The sequence below is a fragment of the Rhyacophila brunnea genome, unplaced genomic scaffold (genome assembly GCF_057557595.1).
Source record: "Rhyacophila brunnea isolate RB1 unplaced genomic scaffold, BYU_Rbru_1.0 scaffold_12, whole genome shotgun sequence".
Taxonomy (NCBI): Eukaryota; Metazoa; Arthropoda; class Insecta; order Trichoptera; family Rhyacophilidae; genus Rhyacophila; species Rhyacophila brunnea.
In genome coordinates, this window is record NW_028232774.1 from 33,486,892 (window position 1) to 33,501,095 (window position 14,204).

General features: G+C 33.4%; 1 protein-coding gene across 2 annotated transcripts in view; it reads right to left on the bottom strand.

Annotated features, from left to right (window-relative positions):
* Positions 1 to 14,204, bottom strand: part of LOC147078080 (E3 ubiquitin-protein ligase UBR1-like) — a 62,610-nt gene that overhangs the window by 23,128 nt on the left and 25,278 nt on the right. For both annotated transcript variants that reach the window (XM_085961188.1, XM_085961189.1), the window contains exons 5-15: positions 13,553 to 13,707; positions 12,802 to 12,944; positions 9,738 to 9,834; positions 8,842 to 8,984; positions 8,155 to 8,250; positions 7,388 to 7,611; positions 6,736 to 6,915; positions 5,562 to 5,758; positions 2,984 to 3,182; positions 1,291 to 1,470; positions 364 to 687 (exon numbers count right to left, since the gene is read on the bottom strand). In XM_085961188.1, the coding sequence (XP_085817314.1) occupies positions 364 to 687; positions 1,291 to 1,470; positions 2,984 to 3,182; positions 5,562 to 5,758; positions 6,736 to 6,915; positions 7,388 to 7,611; positions 8,155 to 8,250; positions 8,842 to 8,984; positions 9,738 to 9,834; positions 12,802 to 12,944; positions 13,553 to 13,707 (1,938 nt within the window). The remainder of the gene's footprint in view (positions 1 to 363; positions 688 to 1,290; positions 1,471 to 2,983; positions 3,183 to 5,561; positions 5,759 to 6,735; positions 6,916 to 7,387; positions 7,612 to 8,154; positions 8,251 to 8,841; positions 8,985 to 9,737; positions 9,835 to 12,801; positions 12,945 to 13,552; positions 13,708 to 14,204) is intronic.

The following is a 14,204-nucleotide window of genomic DNA, read 5'->3' on the forward strand; positions in this document are numbered from 1 at the left end:
GAAAGGCTATATGAAACTATTACATTGTCCATGTACAGAAGGTTGTGTACAGACACACTCAGATGTAGAGGCCATCCATAGACTGAAACCACATGTGGTTTTGAACTGTGTGCCATACTAAACTATGATGTCTGTTCATGGAAATATATTTTTACTTAGTAGTCATGATCAAGTAACATCACACCATTAATGTATGTATTGTCATTTTATAACCAAGTGATTCATCAACGAAACTAACATGTCTGAGTGATGCTACATGTGAAGTTTTAACCAACTGTCTATGTCGCCTTTATTATCCTGGGATGACAGTGTTGATAATTATCATTTACAATATTAAAAATGATAGGCATGTAGTACGCTCACCTGTGATGAGAAGTCCCAAGAATTCTTCAACAAGGTTTATCGTCTGTCGCATGGAATCCTCTTCCGGTGATCTGAGGCTTTCTAATTCAAAGTCGGCTTGAGCCCAATACGTCAGGTTGAACTTGTTGAGCAGGTGAATAAGGAATTCATTACTTTCGATGAGCGAGGCACCGACTTGAAGTAAGACAATGTCCCGGTCGAGCATTTCAGATCGGCATTTTACATTGTGATAGAAATAGAGCTGGTTCAAGAGAGCGTAGCCGTTTCTGCGCCACATTCCAGCGTGAACTTGCGCTATCATTGCTTGGGTACGAAGGACAGGCTCTGAAAAAGAATACCAATTCAATTATAACGTGACAATTATAACTTGAGACACGGCGTTACACTAGTGTCACAATATGAGTATTGACTGTATATTGCTAGATATTAGTGCAACAAACCGCCACCGCCACACCTCAAGTTATAGTTATTTGTCTCTAAATAATAAATGGATTCTATCCACTAGACTAGATTAATGAAAAATTTTATAATCAAGATGAAAAATTGCCGCATACATCTGTGAACTACATCCAAATATGTTCTTGACTTCTAATTGTTTACTTTAGAGACCTTAAACCAAACTCAATGTAATATGCAAAGAGTTTGGCCCAAAGCCCACTAATGGCCAGGCTCTGACACGAAATTGTAAACTTCATTGCTCATACTTTGAATGCAATGTGGTGAACCGAATGATGATTGTTGCATATAGCAATAAATGGTAATAATTTGAACGAAATATGCAATCGAAAATCTTCATTTATTGTGGAACTGTTGCTGTTATTTTTAATGCTGCAATTTGTTATTTTTTAAATCAAAAATTATCTCTAGCAATTATATTTGGATATATTTTGTATAGATATTATGATGGATCTAAGAATTGAAGCGTACCTATAATTTGCTCAAGAGTAGGCCTCTGCTCGATGTGTAATTCGGGACTGTCGAAAGCCAGGTCAAATTTGCTAAGATGTAAATGAAGTCCAGCCAGGAACCTGCTGAGGGGCAGATGGATGGAGACCGGTTGTGAAGAAACGTCGTAGTTAATGCACGACGCGCTGTGGTCAGCCAATTCTAAAGAATAATCATGGATATACATTATGGAAAACATGTTTCAATAATATTACATATTATGTTGGTACTCATAAACTTAAAACTACTATAATTTAGCGGTACAACTTTCAGACTCATGTTCATTTTCCTGCTTAATATTACAAAATCTACTAGAAAACAATGACTTGAAACCATAGTATAAGTAATACGATCATCAGGCGCACACACAGAAAAAATGGTATGAGGGGTGTCCATTTTGAAATAAACCATATTATTTTTTATTGATTTTTTAATGTTAACAAAATCTAACAGGCGCCACTGACTTCCACATTTACCCCGCCTATTACTTATAACTTCTCATCGCTTCAACCGCGGAATACCGCACCTTTCTAAGTACATTACCCGTCTCCAGACATCACACTTTGAGTACACTTGGTCTGCACGTGTAAGGGTGTTCACCTATGAGTTATGCGAACTGTCGCATCCACAAGTGGGTATCGAAAGTGCGTGGCTTAACGGCCATAATTATTAGAATCGTTAGGCTATTGAGAAGGCCATGGCCCCCATATCCTGACGCGGGCCCCCAAGCTAGGATCTTTGGCGGGCCCCTCTACCTATCGCTAAGGATAATGGCAGTTTGACGCTATACAGTAGCATTTTCCAAATGGTGTACTCGGTAAAATTGATGTGTATATTTAGTGATTTTTGGTATTTAAATTATGGAGTTGTCGACTATCGATACACAGTTAAAAATTGCATCGTACAACCAAATATTAATATCATTGAAGTAAAATAGCGCCGCCACAGGCGACTTTTATTACTATTAGAGCAAATTTGTGATGTGTTTATCTCACTTATATGTCCGACTCGCCATGCCGGGCCCTTCCTGAGCCCGGGCTCCAGGCTAGAGCCCTATCAACCCCCCCTTTGTGGGGGCCATGGAGAAGGCTATTCGACAGCAAAATCATCCATGTCACAATCCTCAGTCATAAAAGGTCCTGATGAAGACTGGGAAGAAGTAATATTCCATTTACCTAAATAATTTGTATTTTTTCCACCGCTGACTTCTGATTTACCGGGGAAAAAATACATCTACGATAATCATGTTTGCATTTTTCATGATTAAATTCACAGTGAATGATAGTAAAATACTTTTGAATACATGCAATTAAATTTTGTTTTATCCTACTATAAATTGCCAATAATTATATTTTACAAGATTAGTGATTGTAATCTGGTAAAATGAAATTGGTAAAGTATAACAACATATTATTATGATAATTAGTTGCATAGTTTTGAATATTTTAATTGATGTTTTAAAATTAACCAGGTAATAAATTTACCGATCTACACATTAAAAAAATCATTTAATATATGGCTGTATCTATATGAGCATTAAAGTATAAAACTTTAATGTACCCCATAGATTTCGGTCATTCGTTTGTATAGGTCAATCATAGGATGATGATATTGAATATACGAAAGACTTATATAAGATAATAAAAAAATATTTTGTCGAAGAAAGCCTAATTACCTTTAACTTCGTGTTTGATTGCTGAATTGGTGGCAGGTGGATTGTTGAAAAGTTTGGAGAGAACGGCACGGTATGCTTTCACCAAAACTACTTTGTCAGTTCCACACCACTCCAGGGCAAGAGAGACAACTGTCGCCAACTTTATGTGAAGGTTAAAAGCCGACTCCCATTCTGGTTCAAATTCCATGTGCTGTCCAACCTGTAGAATAGTTTGATAAAAAACCTATACGTTTTAGCACAAATCTACTGTATAATTATTTTTTTGCTTAATTCTTTCATTATCATCCAACTATATGTAACAATCTTGAAAAAATATATGGACACATATATCGTCACTGTTCTGGCAGAAGACACCAATTCGAAAAAATGACATATTGAGTTATACCACAATGTTCCTTATTTCAAACTTTGCCGTCTGGAAACCTTCTTAATAACTAAACAGTCTTTATTTTAAAGTCATCCTTTTTACGATTACTTAATAAACTCACATGATAGACCATTTCAAACATTTTAACAACTTCAAAGTCAAATTACTCAAAACTAGTATTCTCCAGTTAGTGTGTTCTGCCAGAACAGAGACGATATAATATATATCTATATATATAATGGAATATTTAGTCACATCTCGATTATTGTATGAAATAGATAATGGATTGTAGTAAAATTGATTTTGTATAAATGAACAATAAATAAAGCAGTTTACTGATTGCCAAAAACAATATGCATGCGACTATAAAAAGTGATCATTAATAATTAACATGTATTTCAGAAATTGCATCCAATACCTTTTCAGTAACTTACTTTAGTTTACATTTGTTACATTTATTTAAACATTCTTATGGTAGACTTTTAGAAAGCTATGAGCAAGAATTTTAAAGAGTGTACGTATTGATAAAAATTTGTACATACACTTGCTTATTTTTTTTTTCTACGGCTTGCCAAAAAATTTTAAAAAATTCAGACATTTTCACAAAATTATGTATGAAAAATTCAGTTGTGCATCTAAAAGGTTAATTGGTTAGGTTTTCATGATGTCGACATTATATGCATCAGTAGGTCTATTCTATACACACGGCGGCTATCGAAGGTGGTTTATCATATTTATGTATTGAGGCAGTTAATTGTTACAATAAGTTAACCGTCTAAACCAGGGGCGGGCAAACTTTTTGGATGGAGGGCCAAATTCAAAAATTCAAAATGTGCGGCGGGCCGCAAGTAAAATACCATTTTTAGATATACACTATTTATTATCACGAAAAATAAGCATCACAAAAAAATTTATGAGAAGAATGAAAGTGTTGTACAATTTTTCAAATTCAGGTGTTAATTTTGTGGTTTATATTTTCAAAACTGCTTGTAAATGGGCATCGGAGATATTTGATCGTAAAATTTTTTTATTGAGGTTCATGATCGAAAATGTTTGTTCACATATATAGGTTGATCCAAAAACAACGAACATTTTTCTTGCATAATCTTTAAGTTGTTCGAATTTGTCTGAATTAAGGGCATTGTAAAATTTGGATATATCTTCACGACGATGCAATTCTCTTAAATCAGTGTCACACTGCAGACCAATAATCTCAAGTTGTAGCTCTGTCAGTACACTATCAATATCTATTGAAAATGGATCGCGTACTGTTGCTAAACTTGTCTCAATCTTTTTGTCACCAAATCTTTGTAAAAAATCGTCATTCAGAGCTTTAATAATTTTACCATATTCTTCAAATTTATATTCTGGTATATTCAGCAACTTCAAAGTTGGAAAGTGGTCCACGTTCTTATTCGATATTTGTCGAAGGAACAACTTGAGTTTTAATTGAAATCCATTCAAACTCTTCACCATATTGTGAGCATATATTTGTTTTCCTTGCAACGCAGAGTTAAAAGTATTTAAATGTGTCACGATGTTCAACATAGAAAATAGTGGTTACATAGTGTGAGACGAGACGCAAGGAAGACATACTGAGATAATACATTAACGAAACAACAAATTCTTCAAATTTTAATCTATTGTCAATATTTTTTAAAAAAATATAAAAAAAGTTATTCGTAATCAGAAGTACAATTAATGATGGCGGGCCGCAAAAAAATACCCGGCGGGCCGCAGTTTGCCCTCCCCTGGTCTAAACTGTCAAAAGTTCCTATGTTTTAACAGCCCCTCTCTTGGCTGTGTTAACTTTTAGAGCGACACAGTTTTGACAGATTAAATGGCTAACTTATTGTAACAATTATAATACCTCAATACATAAATATTATAAACTACCATCAATAACAGCCTTTTGAATAGAATAGACCCACAGGTCTTTAGAAAAGGCTTTGTTAGTTCTAAATTTTATAACCACTAATCAATGCAGTGTGGTTTAAAAAAATAAATACCATAGTAACAATACTATGTTAGTAACTAAATTTGATCCGGCAGCAATTCATAATTCCTTTGAATTTGCTGCTGCCGCGATACACTATTACCATGCTATGCGATATCCGGGTCTTCCTGAATGGTTTAACCTTGTTGTGGTCTCTCTAGCGCTTATGATGATGCATATTCATCATAGAAAAGTGTTTATACCATAATTTCTACCTGTCTCGACACAGCATCCATGCCCTGCATCATTGTCAGCAGATTGAGGATAAGGGGAAGACCCTGGAGGAATCCTTGCCTCAGGGCTGGCGTCCACACTTCAGGCTTGGCGCTAAGCAGATACTTTAAGTCGTAAAGTATGAATTGCGCCCGTTTGAACATCGTGTTTGAAACGTTGCGTTCAAATTCCAATTTTTCTGTCGATCAAACAAATTGTATGTTGTACAAACAAATGGATAGCATCTGGATTCAATATGATAACCGTGATAATAAACTATCCAGGTAAAACGCTTTGACTATTACATACTAAAGTGATGTCATATTATTATGACTTGACTTGTAGCTATAGGAAAAATTATATTCTTTTAACATTATACTATAATGAACATAACGCACCATGAGTGTAAAACCAAGGCATCTGAAAGGCATATTTAGGATATATTAGGGTTTGAAGTCTTCGTTTTGTTAGGAGAAATAGAGTTTCTAAAAAAAAACCATAATATTTGGTTTATATCTATATTACATTGCATGTTCTTTCAGTTACTTCACTTTTACATTATCAAGTTCACGATTTTTGCAGTTGTTTTGCATTTAATCTCAAAATTGAAAAATATGCAGATGCCTTGGTTTTACACTCACGGTGCGATAATATGACATACGAAACGTTCTAATTTCAAAAATTGAAAAGCCATCTAAAAAAATGTACATAATACATATGTAAATACTATTTGTATTAAAATACAAATACAAAAGCCAATAGCCAATAGTAGCTCTATTATAGAGAGTACTACAAGAACCGTTAGTTAACTTTAGCATAGTGGTCTATGTGCATGGGCGCGAAACCCGAGAGATGCAGGTTCGATTCCTGCGGGGTGGGGTGTGTCTTACTTTTTCCAAAAAGATTTTTCTATTGGTTATAATGTATTTTCTCAGAAGTGTTTTTTTGAAAAATTTGTATGTTCAATAAATGATTTCGTCAAAGAATGAATATTAATTATTATAAAGTATTTATTACCTAAACCTTTTAAAACAATGACATAATATAAATTTGAATATAAATATTACATAATATATACAATATTATTATCTTCAAGGATCTATTATTGTCAAAAACCCTGAAGCGGAACTAATATGCTAAAATAACAAAATGAACAAATGAAGGATTCTCTCTCACCTTGCTTGTTACATTTCCTGGTGCACTCTGAGAGGAATGTGTTGAGTAAAAAGTACAAAGCGTCTTCGTGCGCGATGAGATGATGAGCCAGAGTGGGCACCGTGTAGATTTGCACCGATAGAGAAGAAACCGAGAACGCATGGTCATGGTCGTCGTTTATAAACTCCTTCATTATTGTACCTGAGAAATAAAACATTCATTGTTTTGGTTTGGTTTGGTGGCATACAAGTGTTTTATATAAGGTTTTAAACTTTTCCATCCTATAATAATCGTTGAACGCCAAATGTGGCCATATTAGATTAAAATAAACTCGAAATCGAAAGTTGTGAAAAGATAAAAGTAAATTGAATATTATAAGTGACGTAATAATATATTGTGACAAGGCAATGTCAAAAAAATCCAATGAAATGTATAACAATTATTAAAATGATATATCTCTGAAAATGTCAGTTTCTTTAGGTATATTCAGGAGTGCATAAATCGATGTGAAAGTGTTAAAAAATCAACAAAGTGGCGTTTAAATGAGAAATTCGTGTACTATCCCAGAGATTTCGGAATAATTATTATAGGCATTGTTTGGCCAGGAACAATGTTGCAGTTTCTCAATGAGCGAGTAGGTACTAGATATTTCTTTTCAAACTATTTCCCATACCATAATGCTTGGTGAAAACAGTAGAGAGCGATTTCTTGGTGTCATAGTCCATGAGCATCCCGGCGATGAGCAGTCGATGCCAGGCGGCACGCGCCGCTTTCCACATCTGGCAATCTCTGAGGAGTACTCCTTCCGCCACCGTCATCTCTTTGGGTCGGTTGAAAAGGGCGGCAGCGCTCAGAACCTTTCGGAATCCTTCCGCATTCGCTACAAACGATTGCATCCTAGGAAATTGAATAATAAAATTATTGTGATTATACATTCTCGTGTCGCTTGCGTAAACGTCAAAAGTACCGCATTCTCGTGAAGATAAGTCTAACTTGAAGATTTATCCTATTTATTCAATTGGGAGTTAATATTTAAAAACCTTCAACTTGGGACTGTGATAGGTATTAGACATTATCTAATCATGAAATTATGAGACATGCAATTAAACACAAAATATGTACTGAAAAATTATCTTTGACACGCTAAAGAAAATAATACAAATTGCTTTATAAAGCAAAGATTAAAAATCTACCTTATATCAGGGTTAGGATTGCGGGTATTCCATATGATTTTAATACGAATTGAATTGTAAATTTAAAACTCAATTATTATAATATTTAGTAAACTTTTCCAAAAATTACTAAAATCTATCATCAGAAAGATGTAGACGGCTCAATTTGGTAGAAATACATACAATTTAAAAAACAGAAAGGCATTTTTATTTCCTACAAAAATTCAGGTTTAAAAAGTTAACAGATATTACATTGCACTGAACTCACCATTGAAGTAGTTTCATAGCAAAAATTTGATGCGCAACGACATGCGTATGTACCACTAGGACTTTTAAACTTCTGTTCCCATGTCGGGCTGTGAATCTGAAAGAATACAAACTATAATATTAGAATGTTAGGCACCGAGTCATAAATTTACCGATAGTGTTAAAGAGACGACGGCAAACTGCGGCTCGTTAGCGAAAATAAAATTACAATATTGAGGGAAACTTTTCTGTGAAGGTCTCTTAATTTATGAATAGTGAAGAGATCGTAACTTTTGTTACGAATAGTCTCAATGGTAATGTTTAGCAATCCCCGATTATTTGTCTATTATATCGTCCGATTGATATCGACACAGGACACTATTGAAACGCAATTGCTTCAAATTTATATGTTTTGGTATTGGATATGAAAATATGGAGAAAGAATAATGCAATCTGATTTTACAGCTCAAATTGCCTGCTATAAAAGAACTACAAAATATAGACTCAACGATTTTCAACATATTATGATGTTCTTCCTCTTTTATTGTTTACAGGGCTAATCATGGTCACGATGCATATCTATGGCACTTGAAAAAAATCTAAATCGTGCTACTAATATTCATTTCGTCTGTACATGTCAAAAGTTTGTCACCGCCAAGCATAGAATAGTGAATTTTACATAAAATAAAGAATGTATATATGTAATTACTTTTCTATTTCTGTTTTCAGTTCATTGCAGTGTTGGAAGGTGGAGCATTTTACAACGGCGCGTCCCTCCCTGTCTATATTCGTCACATATTCCACTGCGTCGCGTTGAGTACACTTTATGACGCGTGTCAGCGTTGCTATAACCTAAAACAAATATAAAATTTAAAAGTACATATAACCCTCATTCATCATACCCCGAAGAGTGCGAATTCGTTATATTGAAATCAATTTTTAATATTATTTTGTCCAACACTTGTTTTGATTCAGGCCACATTCCACAAATCGCCATGAATGGAATCACATGCGTACAATCATTCTCTCTCACTCACAAATAAAAAAATTACAAGTATGTATCAATGAAACAAAAGTAAGCCGATATTTGGCAATGTAACATTGTTACGCTTATTTTATGTAATCACACAATTCACACATCGCGCAAAATTGTTTTATGAATATGATGACAGTAAATCCTCGTTAGCAAGAATACTGATAATTCAAAATTCGCCGTAATTCGAAATTTTCCCTAAAAAAAGTCCCTTGAACATTATTTTCATATAAACCCATACTTTTAATTCGAAATGATTTCAGAGTCCTGGCACATAAAAATATTCAATAAATCGTAATAAAGTACACTATTTCATGAGCCAGTCATTGAAAATAATTGTGACAGACTTTTCTTAAAACATCAAAAATTACTATGAAGGTAATACAAATAATCCTGACATTTTATGACCCAATTCAGTAGGCACATCTATGATCAGAAACGAAATTAATGATAATCAAAATTTTAATATTTTTCCCCATACATTTCATATTTCGTAATAACGAATTTTTTTTCGATTCTTGGTCCCATGGAATTCGTTTTAACGAGGTTTTTAATTTATTTTTGTCACCTACCTGTTCGAATGTATGTGTTTCATCATTATATAGGACAGTGCAGTAACTATCAGGCTGGTCTAAAATTCTCAATGGATCCTGTTCATTGTCTTTTAATCTGTAAATATAAACAAGATTTTTCTTTATTATCTAGTATAAAACAATTAAAAATAATTAACTTCTGTTGTAATCAACATTTTCTACAATGACCTAGTTACCAGTAATTCTAGACATACTTAAAGGATAACAATGTCGGTCAACTGAGATTGCATTTCATGTAAATAGACAGTAAGTTATGCATATTTATTTTTTATTATCGTTTACCTACTATTAGTAACTATAGAGTAAGTATTATTATTAGCTATTAGCACATGTGAGAGAAAGTGATGATCACATGTCCACCGAGTGATTACATGCTTCCTGAGAGAAAAATAAGTCACCTCTAAAATAGGGCAGCAGAATATAAAAAAAGAATAAAAAGATAATTTACGTATACGTATGCATGGGGTCATTTCTTTCTGATATAAAACACAAATGCGTCATTACTCTTTGACAGAAAATACTCACACACGGTGTATACAATTTATTTAATTAATAATTATGTTGGTAATTATGTCCGATCCTAAGATCATATGGGCCTCCGCAGAGTGGAGATTTGTATCAACAGATTTTTGTTTTTTCTTTATGAGAAAAGGATGTTAGCCACTCACTCAACCTATTGGGTCCATACTGACACCAATATGTGTATTTGCCAGACCCTGCATTTGAACTTGGGACCCACGACATTATAAGACGATGCGTAAGCCGCTCAGCCATGGTGGACTTGCAGTCGTTACATATTTCACATGCCCGGAATCCACGTTTTCCCACTGTATACTTGCATGTAGTTCCTGCAGTCCTGTTTTATTTTAGTACCTACATAAAATTCCTTATTTCTCGCAATTTACGTTTGAAATATTCAAAATCCAATTTATTTGTATTTGAACACATTCAATTCAATGCATTGAAATGAATTCCGGATGCATGTGTGCAATTATATTTATAGACATGTCTGTATTGCCCGAGACCAATGTTACACAATGCGATTGCATATTTTTTTATTGTTTTTTTGTCCAAATATCTAATGTCACAGTCAGTAAAAAAAAACATTGTTGGTTCACGAGAAAAGGAACATTCTCCAAAAGAAACATTAACATCATATGCTCCAAACCAATTCCTAAATGTAAAATCGAGGTTTCACTGTATTTATTACTGCAGTAGGACAGTGTCAATAAAGATGCTAGGGCGTCTGGTGCAGACACCTGGAAGATACTAACCAAGGATAGGGGGAGGTGGAGGAAGTTGTCAGAGGAGACCATGGGTTGTTAAGCCACTGATGATGATAATGTTTATTACTATTATGAGTAATTTTTAATCGACATTTTTGAAAAGATAATATGTATCAATTATTATTCAAATAATACATTGGTATAATTCGAGGGCTTAGTGTCAAACAACACTATCTACAAAAGTGCAACTTTACAGGAGAGCCAAAAATCGTTATTTTAGATTCTTGTAACTTAACAAGGGAAATGTTTATTTAAAACCTAATGTTAATATTTTATAATTTATTGTGTATTGTACATTTATCTTGCTTATGATGATGTTAAAATTTATAGGGATAGTTTAAAAAAAATATGAAAACAAGGGTAACTAATGTAGTTAGCATTAAACTTTACTGACGATTTAATAAGAAATTAGAAAAGATTGACATAACGCTGTTTGACTATCATCTAGCCGTAAATGTAAAATAACGTTATCTCAAAAAAAAAAAAAAACACTTTTTTGTAGATAACGTTGTCTGACTTTAAGCACTCGAATTACACACAGATAATAACGATGCAAGTTGCACCTAAATACAATTGAAAAATAAGGTTAATTTTCAATTAAAGTGTGTATACATTTTTTTGGAACAGCTGTTAGTTTGCATCAGTATTATGACAATATTTATTTTTTTAAATATGATAATAAAATTTACAATAGAATTTTTAATTTGAATATTGATAAACAATAATTACGGAACAAGGATAAGATGAAAATTTACTACTAATGACAGGATTAATGACAATTAATATTATTTCATATTTAAAAAAAAAACAAATGTGGTTTTATTAATATTATGTGGTTAGATAAATGTTTTACATAATATTATGATACAATTACGTACTACAAATTTATGTTGCCAAGTTAGTTTCAATTAAGAAAAAGGTAGATAAACATTGACATTCTTTACTGCGTGACAGAAAAGGGACACTGCGCCATGGGTTCCCAATATTTCTCAAATCTCAATCCCTTTTGATAATAGACAAGTGCGACCCGCTGCCAAATTTGAGTTCACATAAATCCACATACACAATTCAAATAAATTTAAATATGGAATTCCGTCCAAAAGCGGTTCATATTGTAGTATGAATAATTAGATAAAAATTAAGATGAAAAGAACTTTTTATATACAACGTTTTTAAATTTTCTGTTGAATCATATAAACTTGACTTGACTAGCTTCAAGATTAGATCAAAAAAGATTGTACTTGATAGAAATACTGAAATGTTATTTTGACATTTCATATTGATTTCCATAGTAACGCACGTATATATTAATAATTTAGTTGCTAGGATCCCAGACCCCTAGCAACCAATAATGGTGTCGAAATAACTTTTCATACAAAACAGAATTAACTGAAAATGAATTCAATTCTACTTAAAGATGGCTAAAAGTATTAAAAGAATGCATTGGCATCGTGTTCTGATATATTCTAAAAGTTTCAAATGTCTAGCTAGTCGGGAAGTTAGTTAAAAATCGATTGCAAGATTTGTACTGGATAAACAACCACCGGACAAACAAGAATACGACCTAATAAAAACGTTGTAAAGAATTAATTTTGACATTGAATCCATATAGTCATCTTTATTTACAATTTAGTTGACCTCCATTTTAACCCCATAGAAAAGTCCCTCTGACGCTGAGGGTAGTGACCCATGGGTTTGGAGCCCATGCTATACATTCTAACTAGTTAGTAATTTTCATAAAAATACATGTCCCAAACCTGAGATCGTTAGGGAGGCCCGGTGAATGTTCCAGAGTGAGTAGCTGATAACAGTAGCTGAGTGCAGCCAAAAATACCTCTTTAGTTCTAGCGCTCAACTCTTCAGGCAGCCCCTGGGGCTCTTCTTGTGGCAGTGTACCAACCTGAAAGAGTAATAAACAAATAATAAATACAAGATAGTATGCAAGTGACAGTATCTACGACATTCATTTGTTTCTTTTTTTAAATTTTGTATAAAATGACAACAGACCTACAAACTTATCTGTAGAATGGCCAAAAATGGAACTACGAACTACCATAAAACACCATTTTGAAAATTTCATTCGAATGTCAGATTTTGTCCAGTTACGAGTCCTGATTGGGTAGTTTTCGACAGTGGCTACCCCATCCCATTCTTTAGATAAGTTTGTAGGTCTGTACCTACCTATTAAAAAATTGCATTTTGAATTTGGAATGGTTACATACCTACATCAAAAAATATCACTAATGATTTTTACTTCATTCAAATAATGAAGCATTATGTTTCCTAAAGAGTGAGTAAAATAAATTTTCATTTCAATACAGCGATAGTCGTCCAGTTGGTCGAGTCGTCCCTGTCTCTGAAGCCGTGAGTTACAAATTCAATCCAATAGGTAATTTTTCAACGTGTGTTTGATCCACTGCAAGGATCCAAAAGGTTGGGCGAATAGCTAAGCTAACAACCAATCTTTATAAAAAAACATAATTGACTGAACGGAGGAGGAGTACGTACGACATGCAATTCGCAAAATGGTTCACTTCTCCAGGCCTCAGTGTCGCCACAATCGCAGCAACCTCCACCATTGGAAGTGCCCATCTTGTATTTGTGGTGACGGTGAGGAGATCTCTTAAAGCAGTCCACACAGAGTACGCACGTGTTGTCCATACCTAAAAACAACAGATACAACGCAATATAATAAATGATAAAACACAATACGTATTGGAATTAAAATCATCAGATGGAGCAGCCCCAAAACAATAATATATAATATATAAAATATATATAAGCCAGGGCCCAAATATATGAAAATGAAGCTAACAAAAAAGACTCTTGGTCTACTGTTTAAATTAACTGAAATTCATTTAACTTGTAACAAACTTCACTACTATCAGCATTTTTTTTTATCGGCAGTTAATTTTGATTTCAACACGAAAGAGTCAATTCCATAAATTATTATTATTATTACATATTAGGCAAGTTCATGGATTCAGCAGAAATTGTGCAGATATTGCCAAGATATTAGGAGAATATTTAAATAAATAATCTCGAATATGTCAAATCGAAAAATGAAAACAAAGACAGCTACTATCAATAAGCCGCAATTCACCAATTAACAAAATATTCATAAAACTAAAAATCTCATCAAGTGTTTTAATACTAAAAT